Genomic DNA, 21,350 nt, shown 5'->3' on the forward strand with positions numbered 1-21,350 from the left:
ATTTATTTTTATTTATTTCGAACATTTTTACCCCACCCTTCTCAACCCCTAGGGGTACTCAGGGAGGCTTCCAATTGGCAATAATTCAATGCCACATCATAAAATACAAAATAGCAAATATTAAAAAAAATGAACTTTAATAAATAAATATTAAAACAGTATACTTACACGATCCATTTAGCTAATGTCAGTCTGGTGGCTAGGCTGACATTGATTACTCCGCATTAACTTATCCAAATCCACTTCCAAGCCAAACATTATCAATTGTCCTTTAACCTGATTGCCCGAAGGCCTGGTCCCACAACCACATTTTGACCTTCTTTCTAAAGGTGAGGAGAGATGGCGATGACCTAATTTCCCGGGAAGCGAATTCCACAGGCCGGGGGGGGGGGGGGCTACCACCGAAAAGGCCCTGTCCCTCGTCCCTGCCAAATGTGTTTGAGACAAAGGTGGGGCTGAGAGCAGGGCCTCCCCAGAAGATCTTAAGCTCCGAGGTGGGATGTAGAAGGAGATACGTTTGGATATTTCTTATAAAACAGATTTTAGTCTTTCGATTTCTTACAATCTCAGAAGTTGGACAAGTAGCTTTTGACTCTCCAGATGTTGATAAACTTCTGCTTTCGGTATCCTTACACTCGGCTAGGCTAGCACGGGTGTGAGAAAGTTGGGGTATAAATGAAGCAAATAAATAAATAAGTACTTCCTATTGAACAGTGAGGTAGATGACTTCTGAAGATAGTGAACTTAACTTAATTGGAGGTTTTTAATCGGAGGTTGGATGTCTATATGCCAAATGTAATTTCGTGGTGGAGTTCTACACTGCAAAGGAATTAGACTACATGGCCTCTGGTTTGTCTCTATGATTTTGTCTTTATATGTGTAAGAAAGTGATGCAAGCATGCATGCTTATAGTATTACAAAGTACTTTGATGGATACAATTTTAAATGTTTATTTTTTTAAATAGAAACTATTATTAAGTATTGTGAATATATTGTCTAAAATATTTGTATTGTTTTCAGAATACATAAATTGATGGTTCTCTTTTTGTTTGGAATAAAATTTAAAAAGGGAAGATGTTTAAACTGATGATACTCTTTTCATAAAGCTTCTTCTAAATGAAAAATGATGACGTCTCTTAGGTTCCACCTTCTTCTCTGTGTTCATTATATTCCATCTTCTGTTTTCAAATCAGCAAGCAAGGTGATGTTCTGATTGGAATCTGTTGGGAAATATTCTCTTTATCGGGATAGGAATTTTAGTTACAGAGAAATAAAAGATTCTCATAGATTGTAAGAAGAACAATATTTCATGAAATTCATTTTCTTGTATCAAACAAGCGCATCCTCCACATACATTAAATTGGTATACACTCTGTCATTGTGCTGACAGATTTTTCAGTAGACTCGTTAACACACTAGAATTCAGACCATATGCAGAAATATTGTGTGTCACTTGTAAGACACTTCCCTGTTCCAAAAATAATCTGTACAAATTTTGAGAGCTGTTTTGTAAATGCATAACGTCACCACTCAAAGAGATAAACACTGCAGAAGTGACAAGTACAGCTAACTCTGCACATCTGAAAGCTTCTGGTGTCCTTGGTGCTTGCATAACTTTTTACCTTTGCTGGTCGCTAGTGGAGTGTACCATCTTTTTAAAAAAGTACCTTTAGTCTCTTTCTGTGTTTTCTGGAAAAGAATTTTATAGTTTTCTTACTGATGATTATTATCATTTTAAAATGAATGATACATTTGCTATTGATATTCAGTGTATGCAGACTCCCCCCCCCCCTTTTTCTTCTTCTCATAATCCCAGCAGAAGGCAGATATCTGAAAAATTCATCTGTGATTCTAGTAAAGACTTTGTTTGTGGGAAGGAATATAGTATATTCCTCCTTTCCATCCCTATAAGGAAAATTTGAAAGAAAAGAGTTTATAATTTAACTTTCTTTGCTTCAGAAAAGATTTCTTGAACTTGATGCTCTGTTTGTGTATGTGCCTTCAAGTTGCCTGTTTGACTTATGGTTACCTCATGCATTTCATAGGGCTTTCTTATGTAAGGAATACTCATAGATGGTTTGTTAGTTCCTTCCTCTGAAATATTGCCTACAGCACCTGGGGTTTGTTGGCAGTTTCCTATTGAAATACTAACCAGATCTGACTTTGTTTAGTTTCCAGGTTCAGATAGGAAAGGATGCTTTTAGGATATTGAGGCCCTCTAGTCCTGAGTCCTTACAGGGAGATAGGGTGGAATATACATAACGATTATTATCATTATTATTATTATTATTATATTAAAAGGGAGCATCAGATCACTCAGCTTGATTGGTGATCGGGGTGATGGAAGTTATAGTGAATATCTCAAGAATACCGGATTGTGGAAAGTGTTTTAAAAGATTCCTCTGAAAATCCACTGTTGTTAGAATCACTTCTATGAGAAAATGGTACTCTGCTCTTTTTAAAGAGAACTAGAAGCAAAAGTCTTGCATTTCTGGATTTGTGCAGGAAAGATAAATGATGAAATTACTTCTTTCTCTAAATTCTTCATGATGCAGGAGAGGGTTATACTATTTTCCAAAAGCTGTTGTTTTGCAAGAAATGCCAATTTTCCTAACATGGAACGATATCTTAGGACAGTTAGTCGTAATCTTGGGCTAGCTAACTTCAGTGAAGCTTCATGTAGCGCAAACCACTTGTGAAACCATGGTCAGTCACAGTCTATGGTTTGTTAACTCATTGTTTCATTAAATTGTTATTAGCCCATATTAACAATGGTAATCTGAAATATGAATCGTGTTTCTATGTGAAAGGGAAATGTTAATGTCCCTACAGTACAGCTCATAACTGAGCTAATCTATCTTTATTTATCAAGTTGAACTAAAAAAAATTTCCTGTCTCCTTTTGCCCACATGTCTAACTACTGTAGATATATCGTGAAGACTTAAATTTCTATACAGAGCTTGATGCTGTGTGGGAGGACCCTTCATTGTGTCTTTTCTTTCCCTCATGTAATCCCTAGAGTGGCTGAGAACTGTACTTATCTTTGAGGCTGAATGTAGCAAAAGGAGCATTCAGTATCATAAGCAGTGAATTGTGTTTCATATAGAGCAAGAGTGGGAAAAGTACAACCCCTGGACTCCATTTGTATGGCTCTTGAAGCCCCTTTTACAATCCGCCAAGGTCCTCCAGTATTTTCTTTAAAGCAATCGTCTTGATTTGGGACAGTCTTACCAAAAGAAAAGATGCACAGAAATTCTCCCAAATATGTGAAAATGTGCACAAGGTATGGCAGATTGTGAATTGTTTTGCATGGGATGTGAGGACAGGAAAATAAATTCTTGTATCTGATGAAATGTAAAATCTTTCTGTCTCTTGCCAGGATATTGGTCTTGATTGCACACTTGAGATTAGTTGGATTTTCTGCTTGGGTTCAGAGAGATTGGAAGAGCTGTACAGTGAAATCGGGGAGAAATAGAGTTTTAGCTGGAAGAGGCAGAAGGAAGCCTGTTGAAATGGAGTATTGTCCACATTATGTTAGAGACATAATATAGAGATTAGAAATGTGGCAGAGAGAGCCCAAGTCTACCATGATCAATACATGTTGCAATTGAGCTTTGGACAACTCGTGTTTTATTTGATGCAGTTTTCCTTGGGCTTGATTGGGATTCAGAAAGAGATAATAGAAAATTAACATTATACAATCTAAAATGCAGATTGACATGTATAAGTCCAAAGAACATCATGGGAAGACATACCAAAGTGGACGTATCTGGAATGAACATTGTTTATTTTGGTTCTGTGACTAATCCTTTCACTCCAGAGTGGCAGTCTGAAAATATCTGCTATGAACTATTTTGATGTCATTGAATTGATGTGTCAGATCAGTTGCTTGTCATTTCTTAGCTGAACTTGCCATGGAAAATTCACCCAGGCTAAGAAGCTGCATTTTCTTTCCTCTGTGATTCTCAGCTATTTTCACATTAGTATGCTTGAGGTACTAAAAGCTTAAATAAATACAAGCACCCTTAAGAAATTGATTTTTAACTGATAATATAATTGAGCGAAGCATTGAAATACATTTTAAACCATTGCACCCTCACCCTGTGTATCTTTCAATGGACTTGTCACAAATATCAGTGGCAAACTAGGAACCTTTATTATTTTAAATCCTTCCTGAATAAAGAGGTTTAAACAAATATTTTCTGTTATTATGAAAGGTCTTATAAGAATCTACAAAATATTGAGGACATGGTTTTCTTTGGTTGCCAGAGTTTTGTGCAAAAACAGCTTTGAAGGCTATATGTGTTCTGCTTCCAGTATGGCCTCACTGTGCGTCTTCCTTTAATGTGCCTACACCACACTCTAGGAATAATGGGATCCCTGAATGGTCTGGTTTGCAATGTATAAACAGATGCAGGAGTGATTATGGCATCCAGACTTCTGTACCATGACTGATTGAATAGGGCCTTCTCTTCTGTTCTAACACTGCAAGTAGCATATAGAGATTAGAAATGTGGCAGAGAGAGCCCAAGTCTACCATGATCAATACAAGTTGCAATTGAGCTTTGGACAACTCGTGTTTTATTTTCAAACATCCAAACAGGTATCCAATACAATACCTATAGCTATCTGTCAGACACATATATGTGTGTGTTGTGTGATGCACATGTGTCTTGACAAAAACACTTCATATAAAACATAATTTTATAGTTAATCACATTTATGTTTGTATTAACAGATCCAGGTGTTTAAATCACTTCATCCAAATTCAGTAGTTGTCATTCTTAACATATTTGTGCAATTAGCCAGTATTATTATGTTCCAGATTGCAGATGACTGGGGCAAAAGGAACTAAGGATGAGAGAGAATGGTTTTCCTCAGGCCACCCAGTGTGTACTTGGCAAAGTTGAGGTTCAAGCTGGGGAGTTCTAGTCTCATTGATCACCACTAGCTTGCTTTTTAAAAAAGGGTTGAGTATATTCAGAGAGAATTGAATTGTTAATATTTCTTGGTAATTTAAACCTTCACCTTTATAGTGTCACAGGAAATAAATACAAACTAGATTTTACCATTGTGCCAGCTTGTATGCTTGCAGGAGCACTAGTGAAATCAGTGCCGGAAATAGAGTAGTGCACTGTGTGGATACGATTGACAACAAAACTTGTGTTGATAATTGGCAGTGTTAATGTTTAGTCAGATGAGCTAATGCATCAAATTGTACGTTATTTAACCTGTCTTGCTTCCAAAGATGGCTAGAATTGCAGGGGTGATCTTGTCAACATTGGTTTACAATATGGTATTTCTAACTGGTAGATCACTTGCTTCATGTGATACAGTAAAATAACCATGATTCTTCTAAAGTGGAAGGAACTGCAATTTACACTTTGATTTTACTCTGTTAGACCTGTTTTGTATTGGAAGTTTGTGAAGCAGGCATTTTGATTATGCTTCAGTCGTACCTGTATTCTGAACTATTGTGCAAATAGTATTTCATAATACTGCCAGATATATTTTAAAATAAAATGCTTCCCCTTTCAAACTGGGAAACTGAATACTGGTTTAATATCTCACTATTTTATTTTGGGAAGTATGAAGATGATGGATAATATATGTGCATGATTTTTTTTTATTAAAGTTCTGTCTGAATTTAGATATGAAGGTAGATATATTTTTTTTTTGTATTTTCTGTGCTGAAAGCAGTTTAAGAGGAAAGCGAAGTATGATTTCTGTGTTTACATTTAACATGAGGAACGGTTAGTAACATATTAACAGATTAATCATGCAAATGAGCAAGACACTTTAGGAGTCTTTTTCTCAATGTGGTCCTGAGCACATTGGAAAAAACAGTTTGAGTTCATTACTCAAGTCAGGTGAAAATAAAAAGGCCACCTCCATTTCCAAATTTGTCATTAACTGTATGAAACTCCATCGTTGTTGGAAAGTAAAAGATCTAAAAATCCCATAATTTTAGTCCTTTTTGCATTTTTTGTATGAATTGACATTATGCACATGTTGCTATTTTATTTTGATATTTTTATATAAACATAAGCTAGAGATTCATTGAAATAAATACAATTGATAAACTCTCAGCATAGCCAAGGATTTCTGTGTTGTTTATACATATTGTAAAATAATTATGTAGAATTAAACCTGTGCCAAAATATGTAAAGAATTATTTGAATATTCCTCACCTAGGCAAACCTCTTGTCCTATTTACTTGTACAGTTATCTTTTTAAAAGAAAGAACTACGGTAAACTTTACAATTTTCTATTTATTATCCTCTGCTGCCCCCTACAGGTCCGATGATGTAGATCTTTGGAGCAAGGTAAGAGAAGGCTGCAAAACTGAAATCAGTATGTTAAATGTTTGACCCCAAAATATGATTTTGAAATGCAATGTTTTGATGTAATTTATACTTGTATCTTGTTAGGTACATTTTTAAAGTTAGGTCATGTAGTATGTACTTATTTATCCCCCTACCCCCGCAATGTGACGAGATGTAAAAGTATTCATATGTTTTTGAACTACATCTACAGCATTTCTCAGCTGTGGATGTCTTTGTTGAGTTTACTGGGACTTGAAGTCCCACCATCTCTTAGTCTGTTGAAAAACACATTTGACTCTGCAGAAGCACAAAGTGTAGTGTGTATATGTTTGTGGAAAGATGGAAATTTAACCACTGTGCTATGCGAGCAGAAAGCTCTATCAAGCTGGAATTTTGGGTGGCAGTTCCACATACACTATGGAGCTACTACCTGCCCTGCTTTCACTAAGAAAGTGCAAGTAACTTGAGAAGGGGTATTTAAAAGGCCCTTCATGTGTAAATGGAACAGCCACATACAATATCTGACAATTTAAGTTTTTGTGCATATTCTTAACTGTGTATAAAAGTGGTGAAGAATGGAAAGGATGAATGAACTACTGCTTTTGAGTAGGACCCACATAGTAAGTTTAGAGGTTCTAAAATACTTATTTTTTCTGATATAAGTGACTTTCAAGGCAATCAGACTCAGGATTCACATTTCCTGTTCATATCAGATTGCATTGTATAAAAGATAATGAACTTTCACAAGGCATTTTGTAGTTTGGTGAATTCCTTCAATTTAATTCCCCTCCTATTAGAAGTGATATTGGGGATAGGGCTCATTAGCTATCCCAGTGCTTGGTTGATATAACTGAGGAAAATGGTGTTGGGTTAGATCCAAATTAGATACAAAGTATTGTTCCCTTGCCCTGCTTTTGTTCCTTATAATTGCTGTCATTGATTAGAATTTCATTGTTGTAAGCTTCTTATCTGTAGAAGATGCTGTAGGTAGAAGTGCACCACTGGGGTAGACAGAGATCCATCATTGCCACCAACAGAGCTCCTCCATCTCATCCTATGTGTCTCAGGCAGGAGTTTTCGTTTTTTGGGGGGTGGGGGTGGGTGGGGGGGTTGGGTAAGGCTACATCCCTAAACCCTGATGACAATCCACTGAAAAGAAGTTATTTCTACCTAAATCTGGAAAGAATCCCACTACGTTATGGTGGCATGTCTTGCACTGAAAATATATTACTAGGCTTCAATAAAATTTCAGGATGAGATATGAAATATAAAACATCTAATTGATTTTTTATTATGGGTTAATTTGGCACATACATTTTTAAGCAGCAGATTTCAGTGTTCCTCCATGTACACAAATTGAGAACTTTGAAAATATCCTCTCCTGAACACATTCCCCTCCTATTAATATTTACTAAATTTTATTTGTGATAAATATGCCATGAGCTATAAAAGGAATTACCTGTACTTTTTATTCACACTGGCTGTGATCCAGCTGTTCTCCATGTATGCAACCACAGTGCTTAGCCCACCAAAATTACTGAGAATGATCCCTTATGATTTGTTTAGACAGCAAGTGGGAAAGAGGCACACTGAATCCAATCCCTTGCACCCCTCAGATATAGCTGAAAATATGTTTGGCTTCAGAGAGAAAAGTTTCTGTTTCAGAGAAGAAGGCTTTCTCTTTCAGAAACTGTGCTGTTTGGAAGTCGGCAACTTTTTAAAATCCTAAATCCTAATTTCCTGGGCATATAAGTTCTGTATATTTTTATTTTCCACAAGGTTTCATTTTATAAAAAGGTTATTTAAAATTCACATTTGTAATTATATATTTGGAAGTTTTGTCACTTAGAAAATTCAAGTAAACAAACCTAAAAACACTTATGCTGTAGGATGGTTTCCTATAGCATTCTGCACTAATAAAATAAGATTTAGAAAATAATTTGCAGGCACTGAGAAATAATCTGTGGAGAAGTAAAATGCTTAGTTGGGTTTTGTGCTCCTCAGGCTTTATAACTGGATAAACAAAAACATGACCACATAAAGATATTGTCCATGTCTACCAAAAATGAGTAAACAATAAAACAATAACAAGGGGCAGAATACAATTTAGCATTGTGTGGTAGTAATAAAAAATATTCTCCTCTCCATTATGTTAAAGCTTTCTTTGACAATCAAAAACTGGATCCAAAGGGTTCTCCTGTGATCTAGAACCAGTTTCAGGGAAACATGGAGACCATCATAATAGAAGCAGGATTTGCATCAAGACAAAAGACTTTCTGTTCCATTCTTCCTGGCCTCACTGAGATAGAACTGTTAGTTGCCATTTTTTATTTTGTAAATCTGAGATACTTAGTTGAGATATATACAAAATACAGAAATTATAGGAATCTTTAATTTATAGGAAGAGAAAGTATAGGAATCTTTAATTTAATCCCCCCATCCCTTCAATGCAACTATTTTTCTAGGCAAATGGATAAGATACATGAACTCAGTCAGGGAGAGACTTTCTTCTTTCTCTACTTCAATATACAGCATGGTATGCAGCATACATACATCTTGAAGAAACGTTTTCAAAAAAAGCTTTCCTTTTAAAAAGTGAATTGCTATGATGTGGCATTGAATAATACCTTAGTGGAGAGATGCTTTATTATTTGCAGAATTCAATTTCAGATACTATTTGCCCTTGCTTGCTACTCTTGGCTGCAATGTACGATTATTCTGTCTTAACAGATAACAGAACTGTTGTACAAGGATGGACGTTATTGCCAGACGCCTCCAGGACCAACTGGTAGAGTTTCAATTTCTATGATTGTAACTTATCCACAAATCCGTTCTTCTGTGTAATGATGGGCTTGAGGGATTACAACCGTAAACACTGATTACTTCTTTTTGAAAGTGAAATTTGAAAACATGTTGGGTAAAATCTTTATCCAGATGATCACAGTATATTTTATGGAATCCTACAGATTTTGTTAGAGATCACCACCCTTTTAATTAAAAATGTTCTTTATTCAAATGTGTTAAGTAAGCTAGAGAAGATTGCAACATTGATAATATAATCAGAACATTCTAAAAGTGCTTTGCAAATGTGAGCACATTTCTCTATAGCAAAAAAGGTATTAAAACATGAATTTTAATTATTTTATAATATTGTGCAGCAAAAGAGTGTGGTGTGACAAATGTACCACTATTAGAAGCAGCTGACATGATCTGCTGAAAATGGTTTAAAATATAAATGCAGTGTGCATCATTACGTGTTTCTCTTATGGAAAGCTCATTAGTTCTTCCTCGTGCTCCTATACATTTTATGCTTGAGTGCCAAAGAAAATTAGTGCTGTTAGCTATACAGCATCTTTTGTTAATCTTGATTTTCATTGGCTAATAAGCAACTCTCCACAGGATTATTGGATCTGGTTGTTAAAAATCATTTAATGCTCTTTATTGTGTTCACTCACTAGCTGAGGTAAGCATTGTAAATAATGTGAAATATACAGAGTTGTGTACACAGCGCTTTAGGAAGCTCTCTTTATATCCTTTTGAATGAATGACAAAATATTTATGGCAACTATTTTGGGGTAGTGGGCTGGAGAGTGGGGGGGAGGCCTTGGGCAGTACTGCTTCTGTCACACAGCAGTGGAAAAAATAGATTGAAGAAAGATTCTGTACTGAAAAGCTGTCACTGGGTTTGAAAATAATTAATATTCCTTTCACTCACCAGTTAGATATGTGCTCCCAAACCACATAATCTCTATGCCTCAGTGATCATTGTTGCCATTTCAGAGCCTCTCATCAGGGTGACATCTCACACCAAAATGATTTCTTATAAATTAATCTTGATAACATGACAGTGTCAGTAATTTTAGTGGAATGCTTTCTCTTGTTTTTTCTCCCTCCACAGAAGCTGTTGGCTATTTTCTTTATAGCTTGATTGACAGCATGAGTGACTCAGAGGTACAGGCCAAGGAGGAGCGGTTGAGACAATACTTCCATCAGCTGAAGAAGATGGTACCATTTCATTTTTTGCTACATAATGCCTGTCCTGTCTGACATGTATCTATTAGATTTGAAATTGCAGCTTTTAAGTACAACCAGACCACTTCTCAATGACATGCAAGTGCTAGAGACTTAAATTATGTCTGAAATTTGTCTAACAGAAATTATCTCAGTTTGGTTGTGTTTTTAAAACTGGTGCAATTTTCTCAATCTCTTGGTACAGAACATAGTAATCGCTCCTCAAATCTTCAGAGGTATTCGCAACCTGCTGGACAACCACCATGTTCCTGAATTAATCAAGGTCTGTAGTGGTAAATTAAAATGTTGACTTTATGAATATGGAATATGTGTATGTGCTTCATATACACAATTACCTTTTAAAGATTTCTGAATTATAAAACAAACGCCTTACACTTTTTCCTTTATTCCAAAGTATATTTGTTTTGGACATAGAAATGTAAAGGGAGATGAGGAAACAGAACAGATTCCTGAATGCTACGGGCATGTTTAGGAACCTTTCTGTGACATCCACTTGTTCTATTTTGCAATTGGCTTATTGTATTTATTTGGTTTATTTATATTCAAATATACTCTTACACACATGTTTTATTTTAGGATGCTATTTTACTGACGAATAGAGAACATTTATCACAAGGACATGCAGCAAAAGTACGTACAGAGCCAACTGGGCACATTTCTTTGTTAGTAATCTATTTATTTCTTTGGGAACACAAAAGATACTTAACTTCCAATATATCTATCTTATTTTATTGTGCATCTGATTAATTTTGGGTTTTCTAAAATATCCTGATGTAAACAATAGTGACAATATCTTTCTGTTGAGGAGGATAGCTAGTTGGTGTTCTTTGCTTTTTCAAGCATTATCTTAGATAATAACTGAAATATGCTCAATTTTTTAAATAAATAGTTTGTTTACATGAGATGTTTGTTGCTGCAACTGAGTTTCCCTGTTTAAAAACAAAGCTGCTCACAATTACAAATTTTACATTCTAGTGGCAATTATTAGTATCTGCTGTGGAGACCTACATGGCAAGGTGGGGTGGATCATGAATATGCAAAAGGAAAACCCAGTTAAGAGGTTCTGGATAACATGAATCCTGGGATAATAGAAAGACTTAGTTCTAAGGATTTTTGTCAGTTTTGTTCAGCCCTGCAAATAACACAAATATCAAAGTAGCGTATGAAGACAGAAGTTACAAAGGTATTGTGTTAGGTTGTGCTATACCTAGATGGCTGAATGGTCATCTGTTAGGGGTACTTTGTGCTTTTCCTGCATGGCAGTGGGTTGAACTGGATAGCCCATGTGATCTCTTCCAACTCCATGATTCTAGTTGTGCAAACTGAAATATAAAGAAACTACAGTATATTTTAGCTAGCATCAAGAAGTTACAGTGTATATTCATGTTTGAATGTGGCTTTGTCTACTCTTCTCAGAACAGTCTAAAAGACTACTTGTGTTATATTGCTGTCTTCCTGTGCCTTAGTTCGCTGGACTTAGTGCATCCGATTTGGAGGAGCAACTGGAACAACTAAAAACTGAGAATCAACCTGTTCAAAATGTCCTGAAACAGCTTATAGTTGTTCTGTGCTCAGAAGAGGTAACTTCTGAAAAGTTGTGTGCTGCACTGCCATCATTTAGTATACATTTAAATGAATGATAGTGAATTTCGTTTATCTAGCAACATCATTTTATTACACCTAACATAATACAAAATGAAAGACAAGTCATTTCCCCAGACAGTTCACATTTAGTAGTGGGACAGAATTAGAGCTAGAGACGAACAAGTAAATGTAATGAGAGATTAATATAATTAAACGTAGTTACATTTATTTAAACTGTGCCTGTGACAAGCCTTAAGTGTAGGAGAGCCAAGGGAAAGGGCTCTGCTATGAATTTTGGGCTTTGTCCTTGTAAATCAGACCAAAGTACAAAAAAAATCAAGTAAAAAAATCAGTTCATTTCAGTTACTTCTTGAATGGCATGTTTTGGGATCGCTCTGGTCTGTTAATGATTATCTGCAAAGTGAATGATAGTAATAGCTGTGAAAGGTTTATCATATATGCCAAATGTCCTTTCAAGCCACGGCTCTGGTCTCTTACATCTAGATTGTCAAGGAACTGATACACGCATAGTCATTTGCAAGTCAAATATTACAAGGTGGTTAATGTGGGGATTGAAATTCCATTTTCCTGCTGGTGAAAAGCTTTCTGAGATAAAGAGGCTCGTGCCTTCATCAGCAGGCATCCAGCTGTAGTTCATATTTTTTGTATAGGTCTGCAATTTACTTCGTATTTCCAGACTTTGGTCCAATTTCTTGTTTGTGTGGCATTGTCATAATTCCCGTGATTTTGTAGCAAGCTAGAATATCATTAACCTTGAAACTTATGTTCTGTAATGACTAAAATTTAGACTGAAAACAGGCTTGACTTCTTTTTGTTACTTGATAGGAGAACAGCGATGGGGAAAGCTTTAACATTACCTCTGCTCATACATATTGGAACCACTGCAATATGTTGAAGATGTGTTATGTATAACAAAGCAATGTTTAAAAGAATATATGTTTATGAGATACTAAAAGTTTGACCCTTCAGTACCGTTACCAAACCCTCTCCCCATTAAAATAAAAGAATGAGGTTTTGACTAAATAAGCTAATGTATATTTAAGCAAGAAACCTTAATAGCAATTATATCCATCTGTAAAATGTTCAGTAAAGCATATAAACCACTTACATAACAGAGGCTTAGAATGGACAAACTGAGGCCACTTGCTAAAACAGTTGTATTTTTATTTTATTTTATTTCATTTGCAAAGGTAAAGCACATTAGCTTTTAACAAGCAGCACACAGGCTATGCATACATAACTAAAAGTAGTTTCAGAGCAAGTGATGGAATACAAAATGTCACAAGGCTTTTCTAATTCTTATCTTTTGTTCATGCTCCTCCTAGAATTTGCAAAAAGCCCTTGAAGTGAAGGCCAAATATGAAGAGGACATGGTTGTTGGTAGCTATGCAGCCTTAATAAATTTGTGCTGTCGACATGATAATGCAGAGGAGGCAATGAACCTGAAAGAAGAACTGTAAGTACACCAGCACTGAAAGATGTCACAGAGATTTATGCTGATACATAGACCTTATTGAATTAAGTAGGTTGAGTATTAACCCCCCTCATACATTTTTAATTAGCTTTTCCCCCGATAAAAATATTTTGCTGAAATTCAAGATTGGTTGGAACAAGTTGTCATGATTGCATAATCACTTTTGAACACACATGTTTGTCAGTGGTGCTCTGTGTTGTTTTTTTTAATAAATCCACTTCTGATGCAATCTTAGCAGCCAACTTGGTGTTTAGTTTTGGTTTCTGAGCTGAGTAGTGTATCTGGATTGTAGTGCTTATAAATGACACAACATTTTAATACCTGGCTTGTAGGCATTACCTTTTTGAGGCCCTGTTTATAGATACAGTATCTAGATTGTAAAAATTAGCTCCCAGCTGAGACCTGTGATGCTCTGTTTGCCATGTCGCCACATGCTTTATGAATCCTTACTTTCCCTTCACTTTTTAAATTTGGGTATTAAATAGTAAATATTTTCTTAAGAATTGTGCATTGTTGTCTTAGGTTTAATATGAACTTTTTGGATATCTATTTATTTGTATAATTATTTAGTTTTGAGATTGCAGCTTTAGTTTGGCTTTCTAAGCATTTATTTTATTGATTATCGACCCTTGGTCATTGGAGAAATACTAGACATCAATATTGTAACTGGAATAAGTTATTTCTAGCAATGTTGCCATTTGATATATGTTACAAATATTGTAGAAGTTCAAACAAGTCTTTGAAATTGTATCTTCTCACATGTTTACTTACCAGTAAATTTGCATAGACTGAGTCTGAGGAGCCTTTAGCCCCCTTCCAAATGTTTTTGTACTGCAACTTCTGTAATCCCTATCGTTGTACATGCTAGACCTCACAACCTCTGAGGATGCTTGCTATAGATGCAGGCAAAACATCAGGAGAGGATACTTCTAGAACATGGCCATATAGCCCGAAAAACCCTACAACAACCCAGTGATTCCGGCCATGAAAGCCTTTGAAAATACATTGTACATGTTGTTTGAATATTGTGGGAGTTGAAAACATCTTGGGAGCCAAATACTATCTAGTATAGATAGCTTATATCAGCGGTTCTCAACCTGTGGGTCCCCAGATGTTTTGGCCTTCAACTCCCAGAAATCCTAACTGGTAAACTGGCTGGAAGTTGTAGGCCAAAACACCTGGAGACCCACGGGTTTAGAACCACTGGTCTATATAGATTAAGTGTGCTTATGTGCATTAGTATGTATGGTTACAGCACACCACTATGACTAAGAAGGACTAAATGTTAACAGTGGAAAAGGCTCTTTCAAACTTGATGCTGTGTTTAGTTTATAGATTTTGGATATATTACTTTTTGTACTGCAGCATCCCATGGTTGGTGACCATGTTGGCTGTGGAATTCAGGAGTGTAACTTTGCTAAATTCTCCTCTTGGATTTTTTTATATAAAATAATAAATATAAGGAAAGTCAATGTGATTTAGTGGTTTGAGCTTCTAGTCCAACTTTGGAAGACAACTTTCAGGTCCCCACTCAGCCATGGAATCCCATTGGGCAAGTCACATTCTCAGGTAAACTGAAGTAGTAATCCACAATGATCCACAGCTTCTGGAGGGCCACATAAAAGGACATGACATACTAGATTCATATGTTTGATACATATGTTTTAGATGTTTTTGAGCACTGCTTTCTCAAGATTCTTCTTCCTTATGTTAACAAGTACACTTCTCCCATTGTACTACTCATACTGTATCTTGTGCTCTTGCAATTCTCACTCCAACCCAGTGGCCAAGATGAAGCGGTGTACTTGTGCTGGAATCCAATATCTTCATTACCATCCACCAGAATCATCAGCCTATCTATTTAGTTTAAACCAGTGGTTCTTAACCTGTGGGTGTGGACCTGTAGTGGGTCATGAGGATTAAATCTGCTCTGCGAACCTCCTTCCTCTTTATTTTATTTTATTTTATTTATTATTACTGCTCCTTTTGTGCCACCTGCCACTCCTTCCCTGTTGCTGACCATGACATATGTTCTGTATCAGAAACTAGAGCTGATGTGGTCTAGCCAATGCAGTTTTCTGAATCAGCACCCCAAATCAAATCTAAAGTTGATCAAAAACTGATTCGTAATCCTTTTGGTACTAATGTTGGAGAGTGGTCCCTGGTCAAGTGGTCCCTGGTCAAAAAAAGGTTGGGAACCACTAGTTTAGACTTTAATTGTATCCATACTTCAAATTAAGCCAAATTGCATTGAGATATTAGTCTAATAAAAAGCATATAATTACTTTACACGGTTGTTATTTTCCAGAATTAGAACAAAAAATAGTTAATGAGGTGTTTTTTTTATGTATGCTCTAGTTACCGAAAGGATTCATCTATTGCTCTGGATGCGAGCAGGTACTTGGCCTTAGTGAAAGTTTTGGGAAAATATGGCAGACTAGAAGGTAAGCCCTCTTACTTTCAGTATATACAGTATGTCTGCTGTGTAATAAAGGTATTTTGCCACTAGAATAAAAATGTGACTTGATATTAATGGTATATCATGTCCTACAAAGTGCTTGAACATTTTGCATACAAATTTGCATGTGAATTCAACCAAAGATACTTGGACAGTGTAGGCCATTAGTTTTAATGGATTGGCAAGCTTGTCATTTACATTTGCACAGCTCAGTGCTTTTTGCATTTCTGCAGCTAGTTTTTATTAGCATTGCTGTTTGGATTGAGTTTGAAGATCATGACTTATGGCACAAATTGCGTATGTGCCTAGACTAATGGCTTTGTTTTTGCTTAAGAAGGTCTGAAGTCTGAACATAAAGCCTATAAACATAACCTCGCTGTAAAGGGTCTGAGCATTCCAGAAAAAAAATCACAGCACACTGTAACTTTTGAATAAATATATTGTAATATTAGGGTGTTGTATTTATCTGTTGAATGTTATTAAAATGGAATTTTAAGACCAAGAGAGGAATGTTATTGTGGAGTTCATGATTTGTTCTACTGTATTATGTTCAAGGTGTGTTTAATACATCTTTCCATGAATGCCATAGATCTGATAATAAACAGAGTTTGTAAGACATTGCCATCATTAATTAGGAGGATAGTGTGTGGAATCAACTAGTCGCAGAAGATTTATACTTTAATTAAAATTGCATGATGTAAAATTGGATTGCTTATTAGAGTGAGCTTTCTCCCCCCCCCAAGATGTTAACATTAGATCATAGCTACCTGTGCAATGGAAAGGTGGTATTGTCTTTCTTTTCTGAGACACACAGCATGCTCCAGAAAGCAGTTTCAAAAGATGAGCCTGCTTTTATGCAAAGTGGTCAAAACATTTTGCCTGTGCAATAATTAAGAACATTACAAAAAATGCTCTTATTCTATATACCAAAATGTTTGTTTCTGCCTTCCTAATGAAGCTTAATGAACCTAATGTTTTAACATGCACTCTCTTAGAAAGCTTTCATTGGCTCTCCTTGGCTAATTAGTATCGACACAGCAAACAGGCCCTATCGGTATCAGACCATTAGTCTGGCTGTATATGCAGTGTAAACACATCTTTATTATCTGGCCTCGTGACAAGCCATCTGCTGAAGAAACAATGGTGTGATTTAGCAGATGTTAGCACTGAACGATAAAAGCATCCATTTAGTAGGATCTTGTTGCTATAGGGCAGACTCTACAGGGTTATGCGGTGCAAAGTGGGTACACAGTTCCTATCTGTAATTTGTAGTCAAAGTTGCAGCAAAATGATAAAACCATGCTATTGTGGATTCATAATTGTAGTCTCGTTTAGAAATGCAAGTAGTAATTAACTTGAAATTGGCATTATACGCCAGAATTTACATTCCTGCTGGTTTTTGAAATGCTGTTTTAATAGCAGTTTGTTTTCTCGGTACATAAAATTACCTAAGGGTCTTTTGTGGTGGTTCATTGTAGATGCTATTAACGTTTTAAAGGAGATGAAAGAGAAGGATGTCCCTATTAAAGATAGATCTGCGACATCCCTTTTCCACGTCCTTAATGGTGCAGCCTTACGAGGTGAAGTTGAAACAGTGAATCGGCTGTTTGAGTCCATTGTGGCTCTGGGTTTATCAAAACCCACTGGAAACCTGTGTTCTCCTCTCGTTACAGCTCATCTGGAAAAGTAAGTTGGTTGAATTCTGCTGTTCACTAATGTGTGATAAAACAACAATGGAAATATTCATGTATAAGTAAAAAAAAAATCAATTTTACTTAACTCTAATACAAAAATTCCCTTCTCTGAGTAGAGTGGCAAAAGACTTAGTCTATCCAAGAAGATCCTTAAAGAAGCACCAACCCCTCTACTCTCTCCACCACAGTACCACTTCTGGGCTTCTTTTAAAATAGAGCATGTTACAGTTATTCACACGGGATATAACTTAAGACATTGCAACCGTGGCCAGATCTGACACCTTTAGGAATGGGTGGTGCTGACATCGAGATCTGAACAGTGCAGATGCTTTCCTGACCACTGCAGAAACCTGAGCTGTTAAACTGAGAAGCCCCCACACTGCAACATTGCATCTTCAAGTGGGATGTAACCCCTTGAGCAATCTAAGTCCTTGTTCCCTGATCTGCCTTTTCACTAACCAGGAGCATCTCTGTCTTCTCTAGAATAAATTGCAATGTGTCTGTCCTCGTCTAGTCTGTTACTGATGATAAAAAGCTTTGTTCGATTGAAGTTGAAGGATGAATAAGAGTTGGGTGTCATCAGCATATTAAAGGCACAGGACCCATAAACTCTAGACGCCCCCTCGGTGATTTCATGCACAGGCCAAGAGTCTGTGAAGTTCCCTGTACCACCAACCTGGTTTGCCCCTCCAAGAAGGATTGGAGTCATTATAAAACAATTCCTGCAAGTTGCATCTCAGCAAATTGGCCTAGAAGGTTGCCACGGTCAGCAGCTGTATGTAATGAATGGATGTGTATCACAGTGTTCCTCTTTTCTAATCAGTAAGGCCTCTGTTCATTTTGCAGTGAAAGATTACTGTGAATCCAACCTGGTTTTTACAAAGTCAAATATGGAGCACTATGAACCCAGGAGAATAATGATCCACTGTGTAAAAACATATCTGCATTTTCAAAAGTGACAGAATGATTTAAAGTAGTTGTAGGCAGGCATTAGGTTGAAAAATACTTTGTATTCTCAGAGTTACATAAAATCATTGTCATTAAGAGTTCAAAGGAAGGGAAATATTTAGCAAATGTTCCTCTGTGTATACCCATAATAGTTTCATAAAAGAGTACACTCACTGCATGCATTTATAGTCCATTTTTGAAGTCAAATCGTGTACTATTTTGCTTGTTTTTTAAGGATTACTCAGAGTAATTTATTGGTAACTATATTTTTGATCAGCTAAACCTGGTGTTCAAGATTTCCCCCACCCTTTTACAAATATTAAATCAATTCATCTGTATTTTATGTATTTGTACAACTATTTAAAAGTCACCATATAAACTTTGAGTCCGCTGCAGTGCACATCAATTGGACATTTATATGTTCTTCCCTAGATGAAGAACTAGACTGCTTAGATTGACATAGTCTAATACAACAGCTGCTTAAATTGATCTCATAGACTTAACCCCTTAAAGCCACAGGATGAAATTTTAACTGCAATATTTGATCTATCTGGATGTTGGGCTGGATGAAAAGTAGGTCAGATGATAGCCTATTACTAGCACTAGTTTTCTTGGCAGTGATATATATACACATTCAGATTGGTCTTCTGGCAAAACTGTTGCTATTGGAAATTGAAATCACAGCCTCCATTCAAATGTGATAAAAGGAACTAGATATCTGATTTTATAGTGAGATATTCTAATTGTATGAGGATTGGATAATGCATTAAAATTATTTTCAAGATATTGGAGATTTTTATACCAAACAGTTTGTATCTTGGAAGGACACCCCATTGTGCACCATGTACCCAACATTTTGTGTAGTAAGTGTTTTCTTCACATGTCAGAAATGTTGCTAAGAACACTAAATGTATCACATCTTGTAGTACAGTCACTGATTTGCCACAAGAGGGCATAAATAGTTGATGTCACTTACTCCAGTGTGTTTGGGGGGGGGGGATGAAAATACTATGCTTTGGATGTTCAGTGGAGGAAATTTTGTTCAGTATTGACTCTGTGGAGGTGAACGTGGCTACATATTAGCACTGACAGTTGGGCAAATTGTTCAGTATGCTACCTTTCTTAGTACTTAATTATATTATTATCAATGCGGATTTTGCTAAGTACAGGCATTCCCCGAGTTGCAAACATCTGACTTAAAAATAACTCATAGTAAAGAATGGAGGACGAGACAACAGAAAGTGAGGGAACTCTACCCCTCGGAAATTCACTCCTGAAAGAGTTTATCAGGGGAAAAAGGTATCTCCAATGAACCTTTATCAATCCTTGTTTCCACAACAAGCCAAAAGTTTCAAAATCCAATTATCACAGGGACAGAAAGTGAGGTGAAATATTCTGAAAAAGGGCACAGGCAGCAAAACAAACACCACATGCTATCCAAAGCTTGCTTGCTTTCTTTCTTTCTTTCTTTCTTTCTTTCTTTTATTTATTTAGATGGAGAGATAGACAGACACACATGTGTGTGCACACATGTACATGTGTATGGAGGTACACGTGTACATGTACTTGTTCAGGGTTCCATACAAATTCAACTTAAGAACAAACCTACAGAACCTGTCTTGTTTGTAACTTGGGTATTGCCTGTATATATCTGGAAATGTTATTGGCATGTTTTCAAAATAGAATTCATAGAGACAGTTTAATAATAATAAATTTTATTTATACCCTGCTCCATCTCCCCAAGGAGATTTGGAGATGCTTGCAACAATTTTTTGTCTCTTGATGGCTTCTGCTAAACATGGGGAGGACTATATGTTTAATACTCCTACGTTTAGCTATTGTTTGTGGTACACAGTTTGTTCTTGGGAGGAAAGTCATTACTTTATATTAGTGCTTGGAGCTATTCTATTTTTCAACCAGGATTCATGGCTAAAACATCTTTCTTCCATGGTTGCTAATAAGTTTAAAGGTAAAGGCAATGCGCACAGCATTCAGCATCTAAGAGACTTAAAGCTCCTTCCTCCACATTATCTACTTCCCACACCTCTTCTGCCTCTTTAGTCTTTTCACAGAAAAGGGAGGATTAGAGCCAATATCACAATTCTACAACTAAGATCAGAACAAGAGGCTAGTCATTCTTCTGATGATGATTTCATCTCCACCGCAGGGAGTGGGCCTCTGTAAGCAATATTGGTGTGGCCCCCTCTCATTCGAATTATTTCAGGGATTTTTCTGACTCTGGTGAGTGAGAACGGTCAGTTTCTGGTGTTCAGAAGAATCTAGCCAGAGAGAGAGATTTCAATCAAAATGCCTTTCTCTCTATCCTCTTCACAATGATCAAGAATGGGGCCAGAGTTTGCCCTGTTCTGAACCTCAAGTCTATCAACAAATATATCAAGTACAAGTGCTTCTGGATGGAGAGCTTCCAAAATACAGGTCTACATCTTTCCAAGGAAGCTTACTTCCATATCCTTCTCCATTGGTCTTTGCACATGTTCCTACATTTTTGTTACCTTATTGCCCACTACTAATTCAAACCTTGCCTTTTGGCTTGGCCTCAGCTCTTTGAATATTCACTGAGATGATGATTGCCCTGTGACTCACCTTATAATGCAGGGTATCCATATTTTTTCCATACCTGGATGATATTCTGGTAAAATTTCACACACACTCAGGAACCCGATAAAGGGTTGTCAGTTACCATGACAGTTCTTCTGGACCTCATTATTGTCATCAGCAAACAAAAGAGTCACCTTTTCCCTACCCAGAGGTTAGTTTTTCTAGGAGCCGTAGTAGACACCAGGAATGGTCAC

General features: G+C 36.4%; 1 protein-coding gene across 1 annotated transcript in view; it reads left to right on the top strand.

Annotated features, from left to right (window-relative positions):
• The window catches only part of LRPPRC (leucine rich pentatricopeptide repeat containing), a 133,381-nt gene that overhangs the window by 50,627 nt on the left and 61,404 nt on the right, over window positions 1-21,350 (top strand). The window contains exons 15-23 of the mRNA XM_060754387.2: window positions 6,299-6,326; window positions 9,057-9,114; window positions 10,225-10,331; window positions 10,543-10,620; window positions 10,935-10,988; window positions 11,825-11,938; window positions 13,289-13,419; window positions 15,796-15,881; window positions 17,374-17,581. Coding sequence (XP_060610370.2) covers window positions 6,299-6,326; window positions 9,057-9,114; window positions 10,225-10,331; window positions 10,543-10,620; window positions 10,935-10,988; window positions 11,825-11,938; window positions 13,289-13,419; window positions 15,796-15,881; window positions 17,374-17,581 — 864 coding nt within the window. The remainder of the gene's footprint in view (window positions 1-6,298; window positions 6,327-9,056; window positions 9,115-10,224; window positions 10,332-10,542; window positions 10,621-10,934; window positions 10,989-11,824; window positions 11,939-13,288; window positions 13,420-15,795; window positions 15,882-17,373; window positions 17,582-21,350) is intronic.

This window comes from Anolis sagrei, chromosome 1 (genome assembly GCF_037176765.1).
Source record: "Anolis sagrei isolate rAnoSag1 chromosome 1, rAnoSag1.mat, whole genome shotgun sequence".
Lineage (NCBI taxonomy): Eukaryota > Metazoa > Chordata > Lepidosauria > Squamata > Dactyloidae > Anolis > Anolis sagrei.